Source organism: Bos indicus, chromosome 3 (assembly GCF_029378745.1).
Source record: "Bos indicus isolate NIAB-ARS_2022 breed Sahiwal x Tharparkar chromosome 3, NIAB-ARS_B.indTharparkar_mat_pri_1.0, whole genome shotgun sequence".
Taxonomy (NCBI): Eukaryota; Metazoa; Chordata; class Mammalia; order Artiodactyla; family Bovidae; genus Bos; species Bos indicus.
The window spans coordinates 7,852,216-7,877,180 of record NC_091762.1 but is presented as its reverse complement, the minus strand read 5'-3'; the positions used below and the strand labels follow the sequence as shown (position 1 = coordinate 7,877,180).

The 24,965-nt window shown below is 40.3% G+C and overlaps 2 protein-coding genes across 3 annotated transcripts in view; both read left to right on the top strand.

Annotated features, from left to right (window-relative positions):
- The first annotated feature begins 7,268 nt into the window (after positions 1–7,268).
- On the top strand, positions 7,269–15,408 carry DUSP12 (dual specificity phosphatase 12). The gene is made up of 6 exons (XM_019987056.2): positions 7,269–7,708; positions 10,389–10,502; positions 10,595–10,713; positions 11,503–11,599; positions 11,906–12,092; positions 15,001–15,408. Exons 1-6 carry the CDS (start codon positions 7,365–7,367, stop codon positions 15,175–15,177), a joined length of 1,038 nt encoding a protein of 345 aa, XP_019842615.2. The 5' UTR covers positions 7,269–7,364; the 3' UTR covers positions 15,178–15,408.
- Positions 15,409–21,599: 6,191 nt separating this feature from the next.
- The window catches only part of ATF6 (activating transcription factor 6), a 247,054-nt gene continuing 243,688 nt past the window's right edge, over positions 21,600–24,965 (top strand). For both annotated transcript variants that reach the window (XM_070782819.1, XM_019958118.2), the window contains exon 1: positions 21,600–21,894. In XM_070782819.1, the coding sequence (XP_070638920.1) occupies positions 21,615–21,894 (280 nt within the window). In that variant the 5' untranslated portion in view covers positions 21,600–21,614. The remainder of the gene's footprint in view (positions 21,895–24,965) is intronic.

Here is a 24,965-nt window from a genome sequence, read left to right as displayed (position 1 = left end):
GTGGTGCATGCCTGAGCCTACCAATGCTAGGTAGAGGCAGAGAGCCTCCTCTCCTCTTCTTGACAAGAAGCAACCCAGCTCCCTCTCTAAACACAAATTTCTTTCCCTGGGCCAAACATCCAGCTTTTGTTGCAGGTTGCCATATATGCGTTTCTCTGTGAAGGAAGCTGAGCGCGGAAGAATTGATGCTTTTGAACTGTGGTGTTGGGGAAGTTCTTGTGGTGTCGGACTCTTGAGAGTCCCTTGGACTGCAAGAAGATCCAGCCAGTCCATTCTGAAGGAGATCAGCCCTGGGATTTCTTTGGAGGGAATGATGCTGAAGCTGAAACTCCAGTACTTTGGCCACCTCATGGGAAGTGGTGACTCATTGGAAAAGACTCTGATGCTGGGAGGGATTGGGGGCAGGAGGAGAAGGGGACGACAGAGGATGAGATGGCTGGATGGCATCGCCGACTGGATGGACATGGGTTTGGGTAGACTCCGGGGGTCGGTGATGGACAGGGAGGCCTGGCGTGCTGCAATTCATGGGGTCGCAAAGAGTCGGACACGACTGAGCAACTGAACTGAAGAAAATATATTTTGCAAAAGGGCACATGGTGCCACCTAGTGGCCAGGCATACAAATACAGAAGCTGGTAAATACCTTTCAGCTTTGGGAATTGAGGTATTATTCACCCAGGTACAGATAAACACTGAGCCAGGCTATATGATGTTCAATAACAATTCAGATACGTCTCCCACTCCCATCCTTGAAGGAACGTACATTCATTTTAAGGAGTTGAGGAAGAAAAGCTAATTTCCAACAGAAAACTAATAAAGCTGATGGAATGATTTGCTGCTGCTGCTGCTAAGTTGCTTCAGTCATGTCCAACTCTGTGTGACCCCATGGACTGCAGCCTACCAGGCTTATCCGTCCATGGGATTCTCCAGGCAAGGACACTGGAGTGGGTTACCATTTCCTTCTCCAATGCATGAAGGTGGAAAGTGAAAGTGAAGTCGCTCAGTCATGTCTGACTCTTAGCGACCCCATGGACTGCAGCCTACCAGGCTCCTCCATCCATGGGATTTTCCGGGCAACAGTACTGGAGTGGGGTGCCATTGCCTTCTCCCAATGGCATGATTTAGGCTACCTTAATAAAATCAACATTAAGAAAACTAAGATCATGGCATCTAAGATCATGGTCCCATCACTTCATGGCAAATAGATGAAGAAACAGTGGCTGACTTTATTTTTTTATTTTTTTGGGCTCCAAAATCACTGCAGATGGTGATTGGTCATGTATGGATGAGAGAGTTGGACTGTGAAGAAAGCTGAGCGCCGAAGAATTGATGCTTTTGAAATGTGGTGCTGGAGAAGACTCTTGAGAGTCCCTTGGACTGCAAAGAGGTCCAACCAGTCCATCCGAAAGGAGATCAGTCCTGGGTGTTCATTGGAAGGACTAATGCTAAAGCTGAAACTCCAGTACTTTGGCCACCTCATGCAAGGAGTTGACTCATTGGAAAAGACCCTGATGCTGGGAGGGCTTGGGGGCAGGAGGAGAAGGGGACGACAGAGGATGAGACGGCTGGATGGCATCACTGACTCGATGGATATGAGTTTGAGTAGATTCCGGGAGTTTGTGATGGACAGGGAGGCCTGGCATGCTGCAATTCATGGGGTCGCAAAGAGTTGGACACGACCAAGTGACTGAACTGAACAAATTGTCTAGGAGATTAACCCTAATTCTCCCCTCCACCATTTTTCCAGAATGTAAATATCTATGATTGTTAACAATGAATAATTTTAATAACACTTCTTGAAAAGATTCAAATTATACAGTTCAGTTCCAACCCAGCATTTCTCATGATGTACTCTGCATAGAAGTTAAATAAACAGGGTGACAATATACAGCCTTGACGTACTGCTTTCCTGATTTGGAACCAGTGTGTAGTTCCATGTCCAGTTCTAACTGTTGCTTCTTGACCTGCAAACAGATTTCTCAGGAGGCAGGTCAAGTGGTCTGGTATTCCCATCTCTTGAAGAATTTTCCAGTTTGTTGTGATCCGTACAAAGGTTTTGGCATAGTCAATAAAGCAGAAGTAGATGTTTTTCTGGAATTCTCTTGCTTTATCAGTGAACCAGCGGATGTTGGCAATTTGATCTCTGGTTCCTCTGCCTTTTCTAAATCCAGCTTGAACTTCTGGAAGTTCACGGTTCATGTACTGTTATACAGAAAGAAGTGTATTAAGAAATTATACAGGAAGAAGTGTATAAACCCTATCATGTACGTCTCCTCATGTCAGCTCCCAGAAATAACCATTGTTAATAGTTTGATACATATATTTCAGTATTTTTCATATATGCCATACATGCCACCCCTGGCATTCTTCTTAGTGATTTGCCCTTGCTCCTGTCAAAACACTACTAGGCTATTTATTTATCTTTTACTCCAGTTTTTCTCTAAGTTCCTTGAGGGCAAAGACTCATTCATTTTGTAGCTTCAGCATCTACTGTAGAGCCTGACACAAAGGAGATGTTTCCAGGACCATAAAGTGAGAAAGGCCGAGTTGATTCAACCAAGGGCTCAGAAGATTGAGAACATGACTCTGCAGCAAAAACACTGAGTGAGACTTTGAGATAAAGCCTTTGGGATGGGGAAGGATATGACACTGAAAGGGACGTGCACAGTGTCTTTTCTGGTACTCCTTTCCTTTTCATTTCTAACATTCAAAAGATGGAATAATCAGCACCATTAGCCCAAATTCTGTGGGGTGAGGGATACAAAGATGAAAAGGCAAAGTCCTTACCCTTAAGAGGTTCAGAGCCTGTGGTGGGAGTATGGGAAGGTACCACTCTTCCTCCATCCCTACAGGCTGCCCACTTAAGTGTTTCCAAGGACAAGTAGTTGCTGCTTCCTCCGTTTGACTTAGATGGGGGTCAAATGTCCCTGCCCCAAGTCTCAGTCTCTTTGAAAATCATAAAGTCATATATGAGAAAGAGGAAAGCAGACCCTGGCATCCAGGAGCTGGCTTGGTACTATGAAGTAGATCTTCCTTAGTGCTGCTACAGCTGGCCAGGCGCTCACAGTTAGGTGTTTCTTCCTCTCCTGCTGAACGTAAACAACTTCACAGAAAATCAGCATCAGACAAGGCAACTCCGAGATCATGACGAAGTAAGACAAAGACCAGCATCATTATGTCTGAATAAGACAGAACATGAACATTGTCCAATTACAAAACACCAAATATCCCTCTATTTTAGCTAAAATGACTGCTATTAAAAAATATGATGAAAAAAAAATTTACCCTCTTAACCATTTCATCTTGAAAAACAGAAACTCTATACCAATTGGACAACTCTTCAATTCTTCCTCCCTGCAGCCCTAGGCAACCATTATTCTATGCTGTTTCTGAGTTAGCTGTTTCAGTTACCACATATAAGTGATATGATGCAATATTTGTCTTTCTCTCTCTGACTTATTTCACTTAGCATAATGCTTTCAAAGTTCTATTCATGTTATCACAAATGGCAGGATTTCCTACTTTCATTTGGCTAAATAATATTTCATAATATATAAATCACATCTTTACCATCCATGCTTAGATGGACATTTAGGTCACTTCCATGTATTGGCTGTTGGGAATAACATGAGACTACAGCTCTCTCTGTAAGATTCTAACTTCATTTCCTTTGGACATATATCCAGAAATGGGATGGCTGCATTATATGGTAGCTCTGTTTTTTAAGTTTTTGAAGAACTTCCATACATTTTCCGGAGTAGCTGTATCCATTTATAGTCCCACCAACAATGCACAAGGGTTCCCTTTTATCCACCAGCCTCATCAACATGCTACGTATTGTTTGCTTTTTTTTTTTTTTTTAATGTCATACTAACAAGTGTGAGGTGATATCTTATCATGGTTTTGATTTGTATTTCCCTGCTGGGTAGTGATATTAAGGATCTTTTTATGTACCCGTGGGCCATTTGTATGTCTTCTTTAGAAAAAAAAATCTCTTTTCAGTTTCTCTGCCCATTTTCTATTTTTATTTGCAGTTGACTTGTATGAGTTCTTTGTATATTTTGGATATTAACTCCTTATCAGATATATGGTTTGCAGATATTTTTTTCTGTTCTGTAGATTGCCTTTTCATTTTGTTGATTGTTTCTTTTGCTGTGCAGAAACTTTTTAGTTTGATATAATCCCATGTATTGCTTCTGGTGTCATATCCAAAAAGTTGTTGACAAGACCATTGTTTGGTCATGGTACCCTTGCCAAAGATCATTTGCGCATACATGTGAGGGTTTATTTCTGCGTTATCTATTCTGTTGCGTTGGCCCATGTTTCCTTCTTTATGCCAGTACCATGACTGCTATTTCTTGACCAGTTACAGCTTTAGCATCTCTCTAGCCTTCTTTCCCTTGGGTAAGATTTATTAACATACTGAATCATAGAATCACTCCCACTTCCTGACAGCATCCAATCCAGAGCAAAGTCCTGCTTCCACAGCCCCTTAGCCCTAACCCATTTAATATAAGCTCAGATCCTCTAATGCATGCTAAGTCACTTCAGTTGTGTCTAACTCTTTGCGACCCTATGGACTGTAGTCCACCAAGCTCCTCCGTCCATGGGATTCTCTAGGCAAGAATACTGGAGTGGGTTGCCATGCCCTCCTCCAGAGGAACTTCTGGACCCAAGAGATTGAACCCAGGTCTTTTAAGTCTCCTGCACTGGCAGGCGATTTCTTTACCACTAGCGCCCCATGGGAAGCCCAAAATCCTGTAATAGGATCTTCCTAAGACAGAAATGGTATGGACCTAACAGAAGCAGAAGATATTAAGAAGAGGTGGCAAGAATACACAGAAGAACTGTACAAAAAAGATCTTCACGACCCAGATAATCACCATGGTGTGATCACTGACCTAGAGCCAGATATCCTGGAATGTGAAGTCAAGTGGGCCTTAGAAAGCATCACTACAAACAAAGCTAGTGGAAGTGATGGAATTCCAGTTGAGGTATTCCAAATCCTGAAAGATGATGCTGTGAAAGTGCTGCACTCAATATGCCAGCAAATTTGGAAAACTCATCAGTGGCCACAGGACTGGAAAAGGTCAGTTTTCATTCCAATCCCAAAGAAAGGCAATGCCAAAGAATGCTCAAACTACTGCACAATTGCACTCATCTCATATGCTAGTAAAGTAATGCTCAAAATTCTCCAAGCCAGGCTTCAGCAATATGTGAGATCAAATTGCCAACATCCGCTGGATCATGGAAAAAGCAAGAGAGTTCCAGAAAAGCATCTATTTCTGCTTTATTGGCTATGCCAAAGCCTTTGACTGTGTGGATCACAATAAACTGTGGAAAATTCTTCAAGAGATGGGAATACCAGACCACCCGATCTGCCTCTTGAGAAATTTGTATGTAGGTCAGGAAGCAACAGTTAGAACTGGACATGGAACAACAGACTGGTTCCAAAGAGGGAAAGGAGTTCGTCAAGGCTGTATATTGTCACCCTGTTTATTTAACTTCTATGCAGAGTACATCATGAGAAACGCTGGACTGGAGAAACAAGCTGGAATCAAGATTGCCGGGAGAAATAGCAATAACCTCAGATATGCAGATGACACCATCCTTATGGCAGAAAGTGAAGAGGAACTCAAAAGTCTCTTGATGAAAGTGAAAGTGGAGAGTGAAAAAGTTGGCTTAAAGCTCAACATTCAGAAAACGAAGATCATGGCATCCGGTCCCATCACTTCATGGGAAATAGATGGGGAAACAGTGGAAACAGTGTCAGACTTTATTTTTTTTGGGCTCCAGAATCACTACAGATGGTGACTGCAGCCATGAAATTAAAAGACACTTACTCCTTGCAAGGAAAGTTATGACCAATATAGATAGCATATTCAAAAGCAGAGACTTTACTTTCCAACAAAGGTTCGTCTAGTCAAGGCTATGGTTTTTCCTATGGTCGTGTATGGATGTGAGAGTTGGACTGTGAAGAAGGCTGAGCGCCAAAGAATTGATGCCTTTGAACTGTGGTGTTGGAGAACACTCTTGAGGGTCCCTTGGACTGCAAGGAGATCCAACCAGTCCATTCTGAAGGAGATGAGCCCTGGGATTTCTTTGGAAGGAATGATGCTGAAGCTGAAACTCCAGTACTTTGGCCACCTCATGCGAAGAGTTGACTCATTGGAAAAGACTGATGCTGGGAGGGATTGGGGGCAGGAGGAGAAGGGGACGACAGAGGATGAGATGGCTGGATGGCATCACCGACTCGATGGATGTGAGTCTGAGTGAACTCCGGGAGTTGGTGATGGACAGGGAGGCCTGGCGTGCTGCGATTCATGGGGTCGCATAGAGTCGGACATGACTGAGCGACTGATCTGATCTGATCTGAAGGCACCCCACTTGCCTGGAGAATACCAGGGATGGGGGAGCCTGGTGGGCTGCCGACTCTGGGGTGGCACAGAGTCAGACACGACTAAAGTGACTTAGCAGCAGCAGCAGCAAGGCACCCCACTCCAGTACTCTTGCTTGGGAAATCCCATGGACCGAGGAGACTGGTAGGCTGCAGTCCACGGGGTCGCTAAGAGTCGTACATGACTGAGCGACTTAACTTTCACTTTTCACTTTCATGCACTGGAGAAGGAAATGGCAACCCACTCCAGTGTTCTTGCCTGGAGAATCCCAGGGACGGGAGCCTGGTGGGCTGCTGTCTGTGGGGTCTCACAGAGTCGGACACGACTGACGTGACTTAGCAGCAGCAGCAACATTCTCTTAAGACCTGCATTTCCCAAAATTCTACAGTTCATGATTGAGTAATAAACTCAATTTATTTAAAACTACACGTGGATTCTTGGTGGTCTTTGGAGTGCACTGACACAAAACCATGGGATCAATATTTTCAAACATACAGAATATACACCAACAAGAAGTCACATACCAATAAAAAAAAGGAGGGGGCAAAAAGAAAAAAAAAGTAAAAGGTTACAAGAGAAGAACTACAAACAAATGATTTCATACGTACTGGAAAAGCGTTGTATTTCAAATGCATAAGATTATGGTACTGACTCAGTTGGTGTGACCATCATTTCAACTTGAATCCATTTTCTGCTTCTGCAGAAATCTATAAAAATCTCAGCCCTAAGAGCCTGAGAAACCCTGTAGGTATTTGCGTTAGGGTTCAGAAGCCGCTGCGAATGGGGTTTAGCTCCGCCCAGGCCGAAGTCACGTCACCTTCCCCAGTAAATCCACATTCCGGCGGTCGACGAAACCCTCCGAGGCAGCAGCGGCGCAACTCAGCCGGCTGGGCCTAAAGTAAGGACGTTCTAGCCGATTGCCTACTCGGTGGTAGGGCCAGCCGCTGCCCGGCCCCCGGGCGCCGCCATGTTGGAGGCGCAGGACGGGAGCAATGGCTGCGAGCACCAGATCGGCAGCCAGAGCCGGGCCAGCTCTGCCAGGCATATGCTGGAAGTGCGTCCGGGGCTGTTCTTGGGTGGAGCCGCGGCCGTCGCGGAGCCAGACCACCTGAGGGAGGCGGGCGTCACGGCAGTGCTGACGGTGGACTCGGAGGAGCCTAACTTCAAAACGGGGGCTGGGGTCGAGGGTCTACGGAGTCTCTTCGTGCCAGCGCTGGACAAACCTGAGACCGACCTGCTCAGTCATCTGGACCGCTGTGTGGCCTTCATTGTCCAGGCTCGCGCCGAGGGCCGCGCGGTGCTGGTGCACTGGTGAGTGGTCGGGTCCGTGGGGAGAGCAACCTCGCCACGCTTCTACCCTGGCCCACCTCACCCTTTCCCTCCCAGGGCCCAGAAGAGGACCAGAGGGCTGTCCCAGCTCCCTCTTCCGTAGGCTTGTGTCAGAGAGAGGAGTGGGCGGGACGCGGTCCCCTGACGAAGCGCAGGCTTTTCATTCATTTTGTTTATGTTGGGTCATTTTGTTTATGTTGGGTCATTCTGCAGCCGCTGAGTTTTCCAGGGTAGGAGGAATCTTCAGATAAATGACTAAGTCTCTACACCTAAAGAGTTTAAATCTCTTCTCGAGTAGCCAGACACATACTGAGGAAATGCAGACTGGGATGCGAGGTGTGTAGTAAGAGAGATGAACAGAGGTTAAGGTTATTCAGACTTAAGAGGGAGAGCAGGCTATTTTCATTGTTCTTGTTTGGGGCAGGCGTGGCCAATGTAGGGGAGATTTGGGGAGAGAAAAATTGATTAGGACGTAGCAGTGGCAGAAGGAGTATAATAACAACAGTTTACGCTTACTGAGTCAGCAATTTTACAGCCAGCCTTTGTTATAAATATTACATAAAGATAAAATAGAAGTTTGGGACCAGATCTCCAGGGCCTTTAAAACCAAGAGCAAAAGAGTTTAGATTTGTTCTGAAGCCATTCAGTTCAGTTCAGTCGTTCAGTCGTGTCCGACTCTTTTCGACTCCATGAATTGCAGCAGGCCAGGCCTCCCTATCACCAACTCCCGGAGTTCACTCAGACTCAGTCCATCGAGTCAGTGATGCCATCCAGCCATCTCATCCTCTGTTGTCCCCTTCTCCTCCTGCCCCCAGTCCCTCCCAGCATCAGAGTCTTTTCCAATGAGTCAACTCTTCGCATGAGGTGGCCAAAGTACTGGAGTTTCAGCTTTAGCATCATTCCTTCCAAAGAAATCCCAGGGCTGATCTCCTTCAGAATGGACTGGTTGGATCTCCTTGCAGTCCAAGGGACTCTCAAGAGTCTTTTCCAACACCACAGTTCAAAAGCATCAATTCTTCAGTGCTCAGCTTTCTTCACAGTCCAACTCTCACATCCATACATGACCACTGGAAAAACCATAGCCTTGACTAGACGGACCTTTGTTGGCAAAGTAATGTCTCTGCTTTTCAATATGCTATCTAAGTTGGTCATAACTTTCCTTCCAAGGAGTAAGCGTCTTTTAATTCCATGGCTGCAATCACCATCTGCAGTGATTTTGGAGCCCCTAAAAACAAAGTCTGACACTGTTTCCCCATCTATTTCCCATGAAGTGATGGAACCAGATGACGTGATCTTAGTTTTCTGAATGTTGAGCTTTAAGCCAACTTTTTCACTCTCCTCTTTCACTTTCATCAAGAGGCTTTTTAGTTTCTCTTCACTTTCTGTCATAAGGGTGGTGTCATCTGCATATCTGAGGTTATTGATATTTCTCCTGGCAATCTTGATTCCAGATGTGCTTTTTCCAGCCCAGCGTTTCTCATGATGTACTCTGAGTATAAGTTAAATAAGCAGGCTGACAGTACACAGCCTTGACGTACTCCTTTTCCCATTTGGAACCAGTGTGTTGTTCCATGTCCAGTTCTAACTGTGCCTTCCTGACCTGCATATAAGTTTCTCAAGAGGCAGGTCAGGTGGTCTGATACTCCCATGTCTTTTAGAATTTTCTACAGTTTATTATGATTCACACAGTCAAAGGCTTTGGCATAGTCAATAAAGCAGAAATAGATGTTTTTCTGGAACTCTCTTGCTTTTTTCATCCAGCGGATGTTGGCAATTTGACCTGTGGTTCCTCTGCCTTTTCTAAAACCAGCTTGAACATCTGGAAGTTCACGGTTCACTTATTGCTGAAGCCTAGCTTGGAGAATTTTGAGCATTACTTTACTAGCCTGTGAGATGAGTGCAATTGTGTGGTAGTTTGAGCATTCTTTGGCATTGCCTTTCTTTGGGATTGGAATGAAAACTTACCTTTTACAGTCCTGTGGCCACTGCTGAGTTTTCCAAATTTGCTGGCATATTGAGTGCCGCACTTTCACAGCATCATCTTTCAGGATTTGAAATAGCTCAACTGGAATTCCATCACCTCCACTAGCTTTGTTCGTAGTGATGCCTCCCAAGGCCCACTTGACTTTGCATTCCAGGATGTCTGGCTTTAGGTGAGGGATCACATCATTGTGATTATCTGGCTCGTGAAGCTTTTTTGTACAGTTCTTCTGTGTATTCTTGCCACCTCTTCTTAATATCTTCTGCTTCTGTTAGGTCCATACCATTTCTGTCCTTTATCGAGCCCATCTTTGCATGAAATGTTCCCTTGGTATCTCCAATTTTCTTGAAGAGATCTCTAGTCTTTCCCATTCTTTTGTTTTCCTCTATTTCTTTGCATTGATCGCTGAGGAAGGCTTTCTTATCTGAAGGCATTGTGAGGTGTTAAAAAATTAGTATAATTATTTTTCAGTAGGTAGTACATTCACATGGTTCAGAATTAAAAGTGAATAAGGAAATCAAGGAATACTTCTTTTGTGTAGCAGTAGTATTTCAGAGGCATAGGATTTACTTGAGTAGAAGAAGCAGACAAGAAGTGGACCCAAACTTTACCATTTATAGGGGTGGGTTTTTTTGTTTTTGTAATTGTTGCTATTTGATATTTTAAAGGTTTCTTTTTCAGTCATACAGGGGTCAGTCGAAGTGTGACTGTAATAACTGCTTTTATGATGAAGACTGACCAGCTTACCTTTGAAGAAGCCTATGAAAACCTTAAGACTGTCAAGCCAGAGGCCAAGTGAGTTACTTGATACAGTAATAATTCTGCTTTTGTGATGCAGTTTTATTTATTTAAAGAAAATTTAACTCTGTATCTGTTTGCCCTTGCAGGATGAATGAGGGGTTTGAGTGGCAACTGAAATTATACCAGGCAATGGGCTGTGAAGTGGATACCTCCAGTGCAGTTTATAAACAATATCGTTTACAAAAGGTTACAGAGAAGTATCCAGGTAAGTAATAATTGGCAGTATGTATTCAGTCCTTTTTGGGCGTCCCTGGTGGCTCAGCCTGGGTAAAGGATCTGCCCACAATGCCGGAGACCTGGGTTCCATCCCTGGGTTGGGAAGATCCCCTGGAGGAGGTCATCACAACCTACTCCAGTATTCTCGCTTTCGGAAATCCCATGGACTAAGGAGCCTGGCGGGCTATATAGTCCATGGGGTTGCAAAGAGTCAGACACAACTGAGCAACGAAGCACAGCACATTCAGTCCTTTGTAGATGTGGTTTACTCTGAGACCAGATGCTTCAGGTGCATTATTTCACTTTTGAAGCAGGTACTTTTATTTCATTTTGAAACCATGGTTTAGCAAGAAATAGCTTGTTCAGGGTCACATGGTTTGTAAATGGCTGGCTCGAACTTGAAGTCAGGCAGTCTGTGCCTGGAAGCCAAGGGCTGCATCACTGTGCTGTCCCACCTCGTCCTCGTTCCTCAACACGGGAGATTTTTTTTAATTTCTGAGATTAGCATTTTGTTGTTTAGTTGCTAAGTTGTGTCTGACTGTCTTGTGACCCCATGGACTGGCTTCTCTGTCCATGGGATTTCCCAGGCAAGAATACCAGAGTGGGTTGCCATTTCCTTCTCCCGGGGATCTTCCCAACCTACAGATTGAACCTTTGTCTTCTGTATTGGCATGTGGATTCTTTACCACTGAGCAACTTGCCTCAATTTGACACAAACTGAATTTGTCTGAAAATGTAGAGTTGATTTTGACAAGTGGATATGTTTTATGTTACGTAGAATTGCAGAACTTACCTCAAGAACTCTTTGCTGTTGACCCATCTGCCATTTCACAAGGATTGAAAGATGGGGGTCTCTACAAATGTAGAAAGTGCAGGTAAAATATTTTGTATCCTCTGGAGATTTTACTTTGTCTCAGTAGAAAAGTACTGAAAGTTTCAGTTTCTTAAAATCTTGTAGGAAGATTGTTTAATGGAATAATATAGAAATTTCATATTCAGATCTGATTTCAAGGAGAATATGAATTCTTAAAAGTTATCTGGTTACTTGTAGAGGTTATCAAAAATTAAAATAGCATAATCTTTGTTATATTAATTTGCCCTCTAAGAAATAACTGCACTTTTAATCTATTTTTCCATTCTTTTGGAAATCATTAATGTTTTTGTTTGTTTGGGGGTTGCAGGCGATCTTTATTTAGAAGTTCTAGCGTTTTGGATCATAATGAAGGAAGTGGTCCTATAGCCTTTGCCCACAAGAGGATGACGGCATCCCCCATGCTTTCCGCAGGGAGTCAGGCTCAGTGTACATCTTACTTCATTGAACCTGTACAGTGGATGGAATCCACTTTGTTGGGAGTGATGGATGGACAGGTGAGAACACATTTTACTTTCTTTAGTTTTATTATGTCATCTGTATTTTGTTCCTTCTTTCATTTTAAACCATGCTTTAGTGTTTTACTCCATCTTAACTGCTTTCTTTCTAAAGATTATATCTCTGTAGGATAGGCAAGATTCTATCAAAGATAAATTAGTTAATTAAAAACCAGATGATCTAAAACAGTGATCCACTTTCTGGTTGAGAGCTTTTGGTCTCAGTTAATTCCTTTTAAGGCTATTGTTTATATTTTTTCAAATTAAGACAAACTAGAATATATTTAGCAGAACTTGAGCTTTGTAAGAAATAGGGCAAATCACAGATTTTAAAGTTAGATTTAAAATTTCTTCTTAATCTTCCGTTTTCTCCTTTGGCTCTATGTATCTCTGTTTTCTTGATTCTTTCAGTTTTATATATTTGTTATGAGATTCTTTATCATTTCTTACTAATTGTAAAGAATGCAGCTCATATGAGCATCATGTGACCACTACAACTCTTTTTAGGTTTACTTGATATTAATGTAAAGATATTCTTAATCTAAGAGGTAATGATGTTTAAAGATTATCTAAGTTTGTATAGTGAGTTTTTATGAAACTCTCACTGTATTTCATTTGAAGAATACAATAATTTTATAAAATAGAGCAGATATATATTCACATTTTATATATGAGGAAACTTAATTTACATTAGTTAATGTCTTGCCTAGAAGGGGGTACCCTATATTCAAACCCATGTTTTCAGATGCTGCTGCTTTATTGAGATATAATTCACTTGCAATATAATTCACCCATGGAAAGTGTACGTGGTTTTTAGTATGTTTAGTATGTTTTCAGTGGTTTTTAGTATGTTCACAGGTTTTAGAATCTGTCACCATTGTTATCGCTACCAAATAAACCTTGTACAGCAGTCACTTCTGACTCTTGATACTATTTGTTGAAGTCCACTTTATCGTTTTTTTTTTTGTGGCTTATGTTTATGCCTTGCTGCTTTTATTTATCTTGGCTGCCACTTGTGGCTTGTGGGATCCTGGTTTGCTGACCAGGAATTGAACCTTGGCCCTCAGCAGTGAAAGCATAGTCTTAACCATTGGATGCCCAGGGAATTCCCTTGCTGCTTGTATTTAATCTGGAAAGCATCCAAGATAAAGGCACTTATTTTATTTTTTTGTGACATATTCTAGGTCACATTTGTGCATACTTCTTTGTACCTTTATTATAGAATATATACCTAAAAGTGGAATTCCTGGCTTGAAGAGTGTACATTTTAAAATATTACTAATATTCTGGGCCAACCTTAACAATGCCCACACAAATTTGCCTTTCACTAACGTTGAATGCATGTACTCACTTCCCCATACCGTTGGCATATGGATATTATAAAATCAGTAAGGTTTTGTCTGTCTATGAGATGAAAAATGTTAATCCTAAGGTGTCTTAATTTGAATCTCTATGACTACTGCTGAGACCAACATCCTTATGTACTTATCAGCCATTTATACTTTGTTTCGCAGGAAATTTCCTCATATCCTTGGTGCATTTCAATGGGTTTTGTCTTTTTCTAAGGAATTTAGGAGCTGTTTATGTCGTCTAGTGTTTCACATAATGCAGGTGTTTTATCCAGTCTGTTGCTTATCTCAGCTTTGAGATACACAGTTTTTTTTTGTTTTTTTTTTTTCAGTTTATTGAGATATAATTGATATACAGCATTGTATAAGTTGAAGGTGTACGGCACAAATGGTCTGACATACATATATTATGAATGTGGTTTTTTTAAATTATGGTAAAATAGTCATAACATAAATTTACCATTTTAACTATTTTTAGTGTGTAATTCAGTAGTATTGAGAATGTTCACATTGTGCAACCATCACCACCATCTTCCCCAGTTGAAATGCCATACCCATTAAACACTAATTAACTAATTACCCCTTAAACACTAATCCCCACCCCCGCCTCCCCAGTCCCTGGCAACCACTGTTCTACTCTCTGCTTTTATGAATGTGACTCCTCCAGGTGCCTCATAAATTTGTGGCTGGCTTATTGCACTTGGCATAATGTCCTCAAGGTTCATCCATGTTGCAGCGTGCGTCAGTTTCCTTCCTTTTTACTGCTGAATAGTCTTCCATTTTATGTGTATACCACATTTTTTTTGTCTACTCATCTATCCACGGATATCTGGGTTGCTTCCTCCCTTTGGGTATTGGAAATAATGCTGCTATGAACATGGATATACAAATACCTGTTTGGGTCCCTGCTTTTATTTTGAAAATATACCCAGAATTGGAATTACTGGTTCATACAGTAACTCTATGTTTAATTGTTTTGAGGAATGTGGTATATTTTGTCAAACTAAAAACTTGTAGATAGTTATGTAATCAATTTTAGTTCTGAGTTTTATGTACAAACTTTATAGTTGGTTTAAAAGTAAACACATAATATGGTGTGTGGATAATGAAAGATTTTTCTGTCTCATCTTGTTTATGATGACACTGTATTTAAAGTGTGGATCAGGTATGCTCATGTCTGTACTGTTTGCTTGAAATGCTCTAGTCTTAGTACTAGCTAATTAGAAATAAAAATTTAAGTCTTTAGGTAAAAAAAAAAGTCAACATATATGCCACAGTCATGAAGCCTTCTGTTTCATGCCTCAGTCTTCACCTTTCTCCTTTCATTCTGGAATTAATCTATTCCTTCTCTGTACTCCCAGAGTACAACATACTTAAGAATTATTGCAGTCTACTATCCCTTATAATAAATTGCCATTACGTTTCCTCTCACTGGTTAGATCATCAACTCCTTGAAACTATGAGCCATGTCTTAACTGTTTTATATCCTGTGTTACCAAAGATAATTACTTGTTTTATATAAAAGTGAGAGAAGAAGTAACACATCTGTTTTCTTTTAGCTTCTCTGCCCCAAATGCAATGCCAAGTTGGGTTCTTTCAACTGGTATGGTGAACAGTGCTCATGTGGCAGATGGATAGCACCCGCTTTTCAAATACATAAGAGCAGAGTGGACGAAACGAAAACGCTGCCAATGTGGGGATCACAAACAAGAGAAACAGGAACTCGTTACATGTGATGACTTGCTGATATGTGCTGCTCTTCCTTATTGTCATCCGTGGCAGATTGTGTAGTTTTTAGGCTGTTAACATTTCATTTGCAATGTGAGAAGATAAAATCACTTGATGTTACTTAGAAATTATACATTGTCAGCTTCTTATTACTGTCTACGTAGAATACTTTGTATAGAAATCAGAACTTTTTAATCATGTAAATTATACTTTGATATTAAAATCTTCTATAACCTGGATACTTTCTTTATTTCATATATATTAAAAGTTGTGATTTTTTCCCCATCTTTTTTAAAAATTTATTTTTTAATTGGAGGAAAATTGCTTTACAATCTTGTGTTGGTTTCTGCTATAGAAAAATGCAAATCAGCCATAATTACACATACGTCACTTCCTTACAGTTGTGATTTTTGGAATGTTAGTTAAGAATTCTTCAGGTCTAGATGGACAGAATAATGTCCAAAAATTTAAAACTGTCATATTTAAGTGACATCCTTTTATTTCTAGAAATGTAAAGCAAATTTTCTTGGATGTGTTTTGACATTTTCTTTTAAGGGACATTAGTAAAGCCACGTAAGTCTGGATTTTTCTTGGAAATGTAGAAGGAAAGGACATCAGTAAAATGCTGACTAAAATGTCTTTTTTCTACTTTTGTTCTGGAATCCCAGTTATCTGAGTTTTTAGAAAAATGTGTTTAAGATACTTTTGGAAGTAATCTGCTTAAAGAAATATATTAATGTTAGGTATGTTTCTAATGATGAAGAAAATTAAATGTGGGGTAACTGCATATCAGTCACCTTTTTAGCCTGGTGTGTTAAGAGTATTGGGAAAGGTAATATGTCCAGATTAGCTTTTTAATGTGATCTCTGGAGATGAATTTATTTTACTCATTGATAATAGTTAGAATTGTACCTGATTAGATGTTTGAACATTTACATGAGATCAGAAATAGCTAATAAAGTAGTCCATGTTCTTAATACATATTACATATCTTCACATGTGAGTATATCTATATGTACATAAACACCAACATGGAAGTTACTTTAAATACAAAGAAGTGTGAATCACCATCCTCTTTAAAAGGGTGGGACTGTTACAGTTGACTCTTGAGAGTATCTCAGAATAGGACCTGGAGCCTTTGGCAACTTTCATTTAATACATTTTTTTTTAGGAGAAAAAATTTCTCCGTTTCTGTCTTAGCTTTCATAATAGCTGTTTACCTCTTTACTTTGTAATGTTTTCCAGAAAGATTATTAAAAGCAATTAGGTTGAACCTTTGCCTCTTTGTAGGTAAAAAGTAGTTGAGTAGCAGCCGTTTCATGCTGTTCAAGTTACCTATCCATGACACTGTGGCATCTGACACAGAGAATTATGTAGATTTTACTTGAATTTATACTTGTCAGTTCAGTTAATAGTTACCAAGCACCTGTTGTATGCAATTTGGTGATACACTGAACAAACTAGATAAAACCTCTGCCTTGTAATTTATATTGTTGCCAGGGGAATTGACAAAACAGTATCTTTTTTGAGTGATAATTAGTATTTGCCAGTGAGGGATCGTTTTGGGATACATGACTATTCTTTATGTAAATTTTGAAATTTTGTGAAACATCCTCAGCAGGCTTTTCAGATTTAAAGTCTTTCAGTGTTTTTTTCTTTTTTGGCAGGGGGTGGGGGATAGATAGAAAATCCATTATGCCTTTGTTCTCAAAAAAGAATTCTTTTTAATATTTAGGAATACCAGTGTAAAACATTAGGATTTATACATTTGTTGAAAACAGCAATATTAACCTTATTTCAGAGGCGGTGTGGTACAGTGAAAACAGTACTGAAGTAGAATTATTAGAGAGTGGCTCTAATCTGGTTCCACTGATCACCATCTTCTTGGAAGTGAGCAGGTCTTTTGAAAATTGAGTCATTTTTCATCTTTACGAAATGCTACTGCTAAGTCAATTTCAGTCGTGTCCGACTCTGTGCGACCCCATAGACGGCAGCCCACCAGGCTCCCCCGTCCCTGGGATTCTCCAGGCAAGAACACTGGAGTGGGTTGCCATTTCCTTCTCCAATGCATGCAAGTGAAAAGTGAAAGTGAAGTCGCTGAGTCTTGTCCGACTCTTATCGACCCCATGGACTGCGGCCCACCAGGCTCCTCCGTCCATGTGATTTTCCAGGCAAGAGTACTGGAGTAGGGTGCCATTGCCTTCTCCGCTTCACGAAATGAGATTAATATATTCTCTGCTCTCCTGACAGCGTTGTTTGAAAGGTCATTTGCATTAGCTTTAATTCATTTTTACCTAAAATGGAGATAATGATAGGATCCACATTGGAGTTTTTCTGAGGATTTTTGTGATACAGTGCTGACAGAACTTTATATAGTGCCTAGCCACTAGCAGTCAACAGTTTCTCTTAAAATTCCTGCAATTAATTGAGTACTTTTGTGCCAGTCACTATCCTAAACACTTAATGTATATTTAATCCTCAAAACAGCTCTGAAATAGACCCTATTCCTATTTTACAGTCATAATTGAGGCTCAGAAAGATTGTCACTTCCTCAATAGTTACATAGCTATCTAGTGAACCTAGATTAGAAGTAAAGTTTGACTTACTCCAAAATCTGATCTTTTAACCTCTATATTTATTGTTTGAGTTCACTGTTCAGGGTGATATTTGTCTTGAAGATACACTGAAAATGTCAATCAGATTGTAAAATCTAATAGTACTGATGAAATGCCGTTTTTAACTAAGCTACAAATTCACTAGTCAGGCATTCTACCAACATTGGCAGGATTCAGACAGAACAGAATTGAAGTTTACATTCTATTTGTCTTAATATTTAGAACTTAAAGCTACTAAGCTATTAAAATGTTTTAATCTCTTATCTTGACAAATACATCTTCATAATGACCTAGAAGACGTTTGAATTTAGAATTCTCTGACTGGAGTTTTGTGACAAAATATGGCAATGCAGTGAGAGTTGGCTCCTACCCACAGATTGCCCCTCTTTCCCTACCCCTGGATTTGTCCATGGGGACCGTGTGCATATGTATTATTTGGACTCCTAAGCTCACATTTCTAAGCTGTCTACATCCTGGCATTCACTATTGTCATAGTTCTTAGGGGTCAGAGGCCTGAGCAAGGCGTGGAGCTATTTGTGTGTCAGAAGTGTGTCTGGAGGGGGATATATGTCCTGGCTGGGCACATCACTTTGGCATCATGGATTCTTAACCTGTGGGAAGATACATTACCAGATGCCAGAGTAGAGTCCTAGGTATGGATCTAGACATAAAATTCTTTGAAGTTTTATTTCTCTGCCACAGGTTTAAGTTAAAGCAAATGAATTAAGTTATTTGATAACTAACAGGTATGATTCAAAAAGATCTACAAACAGCATATTTCTTAACGAACATTGATGTTTCTTTAAAAAATGTCTCCAAAGAAAAGATTTTGCAGAAACAAATGAAAAAACCCCAAACCTATCAAACCTCTAGATACTACAATCAGGAGACTCACCAAGTGAAAAATTTACAGGACAAATGATGTTTTTGTTTTCTTTTGGCCCTGCACAGTGGAGTCTTAGTTCCCCAACCAGGGACTGAACCCAAACCACAGCAGTGAAAGTGGCTGGTGGTGAAAAATGCAGAGCCCTAACCACTGGACTGCCAGGAGTTCCTCCAAATGAAGACTTAAGAATTCCCCAGATTCTTTTGTTTGCTTGAAAATTTCCATATTAAAGGTTAATTTTAAAACAATATGCTTCCCCTGTGGCTCAGATGTAAAGAATCTGCCTGCAATGCAGGAGATCTGGGTTCAATCACTGGGTTGGGAAGATCCCCTGGAGAAAAGAAAGGGTACCCACTTCTAGTATTATGGCCTGGAGAATCCACGAACTGTGTAGTCCATGGGGTTGCAAAGAATTGGACACGACTGAGGGACTTTCGCTTCACCTAAAATGATGTTAAAAATAGATTTTAAAATGTTAATGTTTACATACAAGAAGTCTTTCTACACAGAAAATCCTAGAGGATTTACAGTAGGGAGGGTATAACTCCATGGATGAGCATTTGCACATAATTCAGTCAGGTTTTTGAATACAAAATTGCTGTAAAAAGGCAATAGTGCTACTATATGTCAGCAATAACTGAATTAAAAAAAAAAAGGATGTGTAAAATGAAACTAAAAATCTGGAAACAAAAATTCCCTCAGGAAAGGGATGGATTTCTTATGCAATATACAAATAGCAGAGATCATTAACAAAAGATTGATAAGTCTGACTACATTGAAATTAAAACCTAGAGGACAAAAATCCCATAAACAAAGACAAATGTCAGCCTCAGAGAAAGTATTTGCTACATTCATACAAGTTAAATGAACACATCATTGAAAGAAAATCCAGTAGGAAATTTTATGAAAGATGAATGGGCAATTTACAGAAGAAATAAAGTTTAATGAATATGAGAAGATGTGCCACCTCTTTAATTGTCAGGGAAATGTAAATTATAGTCACACCCTTCACAGGCAAAAAATAAAAGTCTGGTTACATCTAGTGTTGGTGAGAATTCATCACTCCTAATGATAGGTGTAAATTGGTATTATTTGGCAAATAGCAGTACTCCTAGAGCCAGCAAGTACCTTAAAAGACATTCTTGCATATATGCACCAGGATATCCATACGAGGATATATTTTATGTAACAGTAAAATGATGAAACCATCCAAATGTCCATCAGTAGGGAAATGAAAAATTTACGTTCATCAGTAGGGAAATGAAAAAATTTATGGAAATGCCATATAACAGTTAAAACATCAAAAAATAAATTTGAATGAGAAAAGTGACTTGGAGAAGACTAGTGCTAAACATTTATGTAAATTAAAATACCCCAAAACAACACTAAATGTATGTATCTATACACATATTTAAACATGATAAAAATGGACTTTAACGGTTACCATAAAATTCGTAATAGAAGTTGCCTGTGTGGACGAAGGGAAAGAAGCAGAAGGAAACAACGTAGCTCAGCTTAATCTGCAGTACTTAGTTTCTTATGAAAAACCTGAAGTGAAAATGGAAATTCTTTGTATTTGTTTATTCTTGGTGGTAAGCACACAAAATCTGTTTTGTATTATTATTATCTCCACTTGAATAAAAAATTAAAAAAATTTAAATTAAAACCCGAAAACTTGCTGGAGTTAAGTCATGGCGATTTTCTTAAAAAAAAAAAAAAAAAGACTAAGATATGTGGTGGATATAGAAGATTCTTGGTGGTTTTATTTTAGTTTTCGTGGCAATTTTTGAATTTGCAGTTGGGTGAGAATAAAAACCTTATAAATTTCACCTGATATGAAAAATGATTAGTTAGCCGATGACAGAAAGAATCACCTTTAATGTAAGATAATTCAGTGATTTTTTTCGGGGTTTGCATCCCAGGGTGATTCTGTATATTCCGGATTGTGTAATCCGTAGTAATCATCCAGCCACGAGGAGTTTTGAGGCTTCTGGGAAGGGCTTGTTTTGTTTAGTAGCCTAGGGAAAGATTCCACTTGGTCCTAGAGGTATACGTGTTCTTTTTTTCCTTTTTTTTTATATTGTGGTGGCGTTTGCAATAATATTCACATGAATCAGCCATGGGTGTACATATGTTCCCCATCCTGACCCTCCCTCCCACCCCCCTCCCCATCCCATCCCTCAGGGTCATCCCAGTGCACCAGCCCTGAGCACCGTGTCTCATGCATCGATATACGTGTTCTTAAGAATATACGTGTTCTTAAGAATATACGTGTTCTTAAGGTGGAGGCTTTTATTAAATATTCAACTGCTGAAATGCTTTAGAAAGAAATTTTAAGTAGCGGTCTTGAAACTCTTTCATCAAACTCAGTTCAAGTTTTCCGTTAGAGTTTGTGGTGTAGGTGGATTTTTTAAAACAAAATCGATCCATAAGTTTTAGTAGTAAAACGATTGGGAATTTACATTATTACAGGTCTTAGGGTAAGGTCTCGAGGACTCGGTCTACTAGGTGCTATGCTTTAGAAATGTATATTTAAGGCGGTGAGCTGATTTTGATTTTTGGAAAGTTCATCTTTTATATTTATTTTGTTTAAATTTTCTTAAATAAAAGGCTTTCTAGAAGTACGATTCCTAGTATTTTTGCTTATCTCAGATGCTGTGCCAATAGAGGGGAAGCTCTAACGAATGTGGAAAAGTAGTTGTGTATTTTTCTTCCACACATTTGTGTATATGGAGAATTTTTATACTCATAGTGAGTTATTAAAATTAAACCAGAGTTACTTTTTTAGTCTCTAAATTTTGTTTTGATATATCTCCACTGTGGAATCAAAGGGGACGATGTTCAGAATGGGTTTTCCCCCATTTCTCAAAATATTATAATATATTTTATTTAACCGACGTAGTATTTGCGTCTTTCTTTTTTCCTTAAAACAGCAGAACAGAAAATGTCGAAAACTCCAAAAGGGAAAAATACTTGCTCAGCGATTTGTTTAAAACTAGCTCAGGCTCTGGCGGCCCTCGTGCGGCGGAAGCAGTTTGTCTCCATTCGGCCACCGTCGCGTCAGCGTTACGGAGTATTTTGTCCGCTCGCCGCCGCCGTCCCAGGACTAGTCACCGAGTTGCTGGGCAGGGGAACGTGTGTTTCGGGGGAACCGGCTGGCGTTGCCGGCACCATGGAGTCACCTTTTAGTCCGGGACTCCCTCACCGGCCGGATGAAGACTGGGGTGAGTGGGATCTGAGACTGTGCCAGGGGTGGCTCCAGGTTTCTTCCTCCCTGCTTCCGCGCCCTCTCGGTGACAGGTGTGGACGAATCCTGTCGGGGAAGCGAGGGTCACTCGTCGTGTCCGTCCGTGGTCCTAGTAGAGTATAGCAGAACCTGTCGGTGTCTGTCCTGGCGACATGAGTGTAAAATGCTGCCTGATTAGAATTACTATCGTGTTGGCTGTTTCCTCTGGGAAAGTACCAGGTGATGATTTGGTGCGGCGAATACGACGTCATTAGGAAGCTTAGGGCAGGATGGCCGTGACCACCAAAACGGCTGAAGGTTTTTCTCAGTGTGCGATGTGGGCGATGCTTGCCGTATAGTGTTTGTGCGTGTATGTACACGTTTGGTTCGTCTGAAAGAAGACAAACCTTTTCTGAGCTTCCACTATTGATCGAGGCTGATGTCCATATTGGCAGAGAAGCAAAGCACCCTAGCACCTGACCTCAGGTTGCTGTCCATCTACACCTAACGCTTATAAATGGGTATAATCCTGATTGTTCTCCGGATACAGTTATGAATTTGCTTGTTACGGATATTTTGTTTGGCTTTGTGGCAGGAAGAGTAGGAATGGAATGTGGTCGAAATAAGAGTAGAGAAGCTTTATCATCCAGTGTTTAAAGAAAACTTGTCCTTACCTTATAAGGATAGTAATATTCTTACCTTAACAGAGGAGTACTTATACTGTTCTTGAGCTTCAGTGTGAATTTGGGGTTGTATACTTCCCTGAATGAGTCCTTTAGCAAACCTAAAATTTACACCATTCATTACCTTTAAAATTTGGGGGAAACACAGACTGACCTTCATTTTTTCATTGGACCGTCATTGTCAGTACCAAGAGTGTAATCTCAGTTCTCTTTGTTGAACTGAAGTTCTCATTTGATTTTCCAAGGGCAGAACTTCTCTTAAATTATATACTTTTAGAGATTTATTTCCGGAGAAGGCAATGGCGCCCCACTCCAGTACTCTTGCCTGGAAAAATCCCATGGACGGAGGAGCCTGGTAGGCTGCAGTCCATGGGGTCGCTAAAATTCGGACACGACTGAGCGACTTCACTTTCACTTTTCACTTTCCCGCATTGGAGAAGGAAATGGCAACCCACTCCAGTGTTCTTGCCTGGAGAATCCCAGGGTCGGGGGAGCCTGGTGGGCTGCCGTCTATGGGGTCGCACAGAGTCGGACACGACTGACGTGACTTAGCAGCAGCAGCAGAGATTTATTTCAATCCTTGGGTAGATTTTCTGAGTTGTTGGAAAAAGTAGACTGTCTCTTACAAGTAGAGTGTACTTGTAGTGTAAGTAGTATAAGCCTAATATAATCTTATATAGTATAAGCCTACTGTATTTGGCTTGGGAAAATATATTTGGCTTTGGAAAATATATTCCTATTACAATTAGGAACAATTGTCACTTATTAAACATTATGTGTGAGGTGCTCTGCTAAGCTCTTAGATGCACAGATAAGGAAACTGAAGCTGAGAGAAAATGAATGCTCAAAGTCTTATAGCTAGTGAGTGTCAGAAGCAGGCTAAGAACTACGTTTGTCTACCTCCAAAGCCTGTTAACTTAGTCACTATTTTATATTGCTTTCCTGAATTATTTCTACAGATTTGATTCTTACCAAGATACCCCCAGTTATTAATGAATCTAGTATGTTGGATAGTTAGGATCTATTTTCTCAGCTAGTCAACTATTATATGTTCATGATGTTTCTTAAACTATAACTGTGGGATACTTCCTGATAGCATTATTATGTCTTCTGATACTCAGGCTGCATTTTCCTGACTAATCTTATCTGTTGACTCCTACTTTTAATGTTCTTTAACAGATCATTCAGTTCTTTGTAGTAGGTTCACTGACTCAGCTTGGGTGTCTTGCCCTGCCCCTCCCTGAATATGCCCATTTCCCATGGTTTTCCAAGCTTCTCTTTTGACACTGTTAAATCTTCTCCTAATAGAACATTTTACTTCTGATTCCTCAGGTGTTCAGTAAGTAGTATAGGTTTTGCAGGCGCTGGAGTGAAAGGTTACTTTCTGCTAGCATTTCTCAGTAGAATGTGGGTTCTTTTTCTGGGAGTTGCCATTTTGGGTGTTCAGGTACTTCACTGATTTGATTTTTTTCTATATTACAAGCTAGCCAGTTAAAATTTTAAAATCAGATCATGTAATTAGAACTTGGGATTCTAACAACTTTGAATAATTAAAAATGGCTTACTCAGAACAGCCTATGACAAGATGTGCATATTCCTTTTATGTTGGGTAATGAAATTTAGAGAGGCCCTGTCAATGTTTTCTGTAAAGATCTAGATAGTAAGTATTTTAGGCTTTTGTGGTCATGTGGTCTCTGTTCCAGCTACTCAGTTCTGCCGGCTGCAGTATGAAAGCAGCCATGGACAGTATAAACTGAGCATGACCCTGTTCCAGAACAACTTTATTTATGGATGCTGAAATTCTATTTCAGTGTAATTATTTTTAAATACTTGATAGCACTTATTTTTAGTACAGTTTTAGATTTACAGAATAATTGAGGGGTTAGTACAGAGTTTCCCCACCCCCAAGTTTCCCTAGTTGGTAGCGTCTTGCATTAATGAAGTATATTTGGTACAGTTCATGGGCCAGTATTGATACATTATCATTAACTAAATTCCATAGTTTATATTAAGATTCACTGTTCATTCTGTGTTGTTTTTTTTTTTTTTTGCTTTTCAGTCGCTAAGTCATATCCAGCTCTTTGCAGCACCATGGACTGTAGCATGCCAGATTCCTCTGTCCTGCACTGTCTCAGAGTTTGCTCAGATCATGTCCATTGAGTCAGTGATGCTGTCTAACCATCTCATGCTCTGCCACCTGCTTTTCCTTTTGCCTTCAATCTTTCCAAGCATCAGGGTCTTTTCAGTGAGTTGGCTTTTCATATCAGGTGACCAAAATATTGGAGCTTCAGCTTCAGCAACAGTCCTTCCAATGAATATTCAGGGTTCATTTTCTTTAGGATTGACTGGTTTGATCTCCTTGTAGTCCAAGGGACTCTCAAGAGTC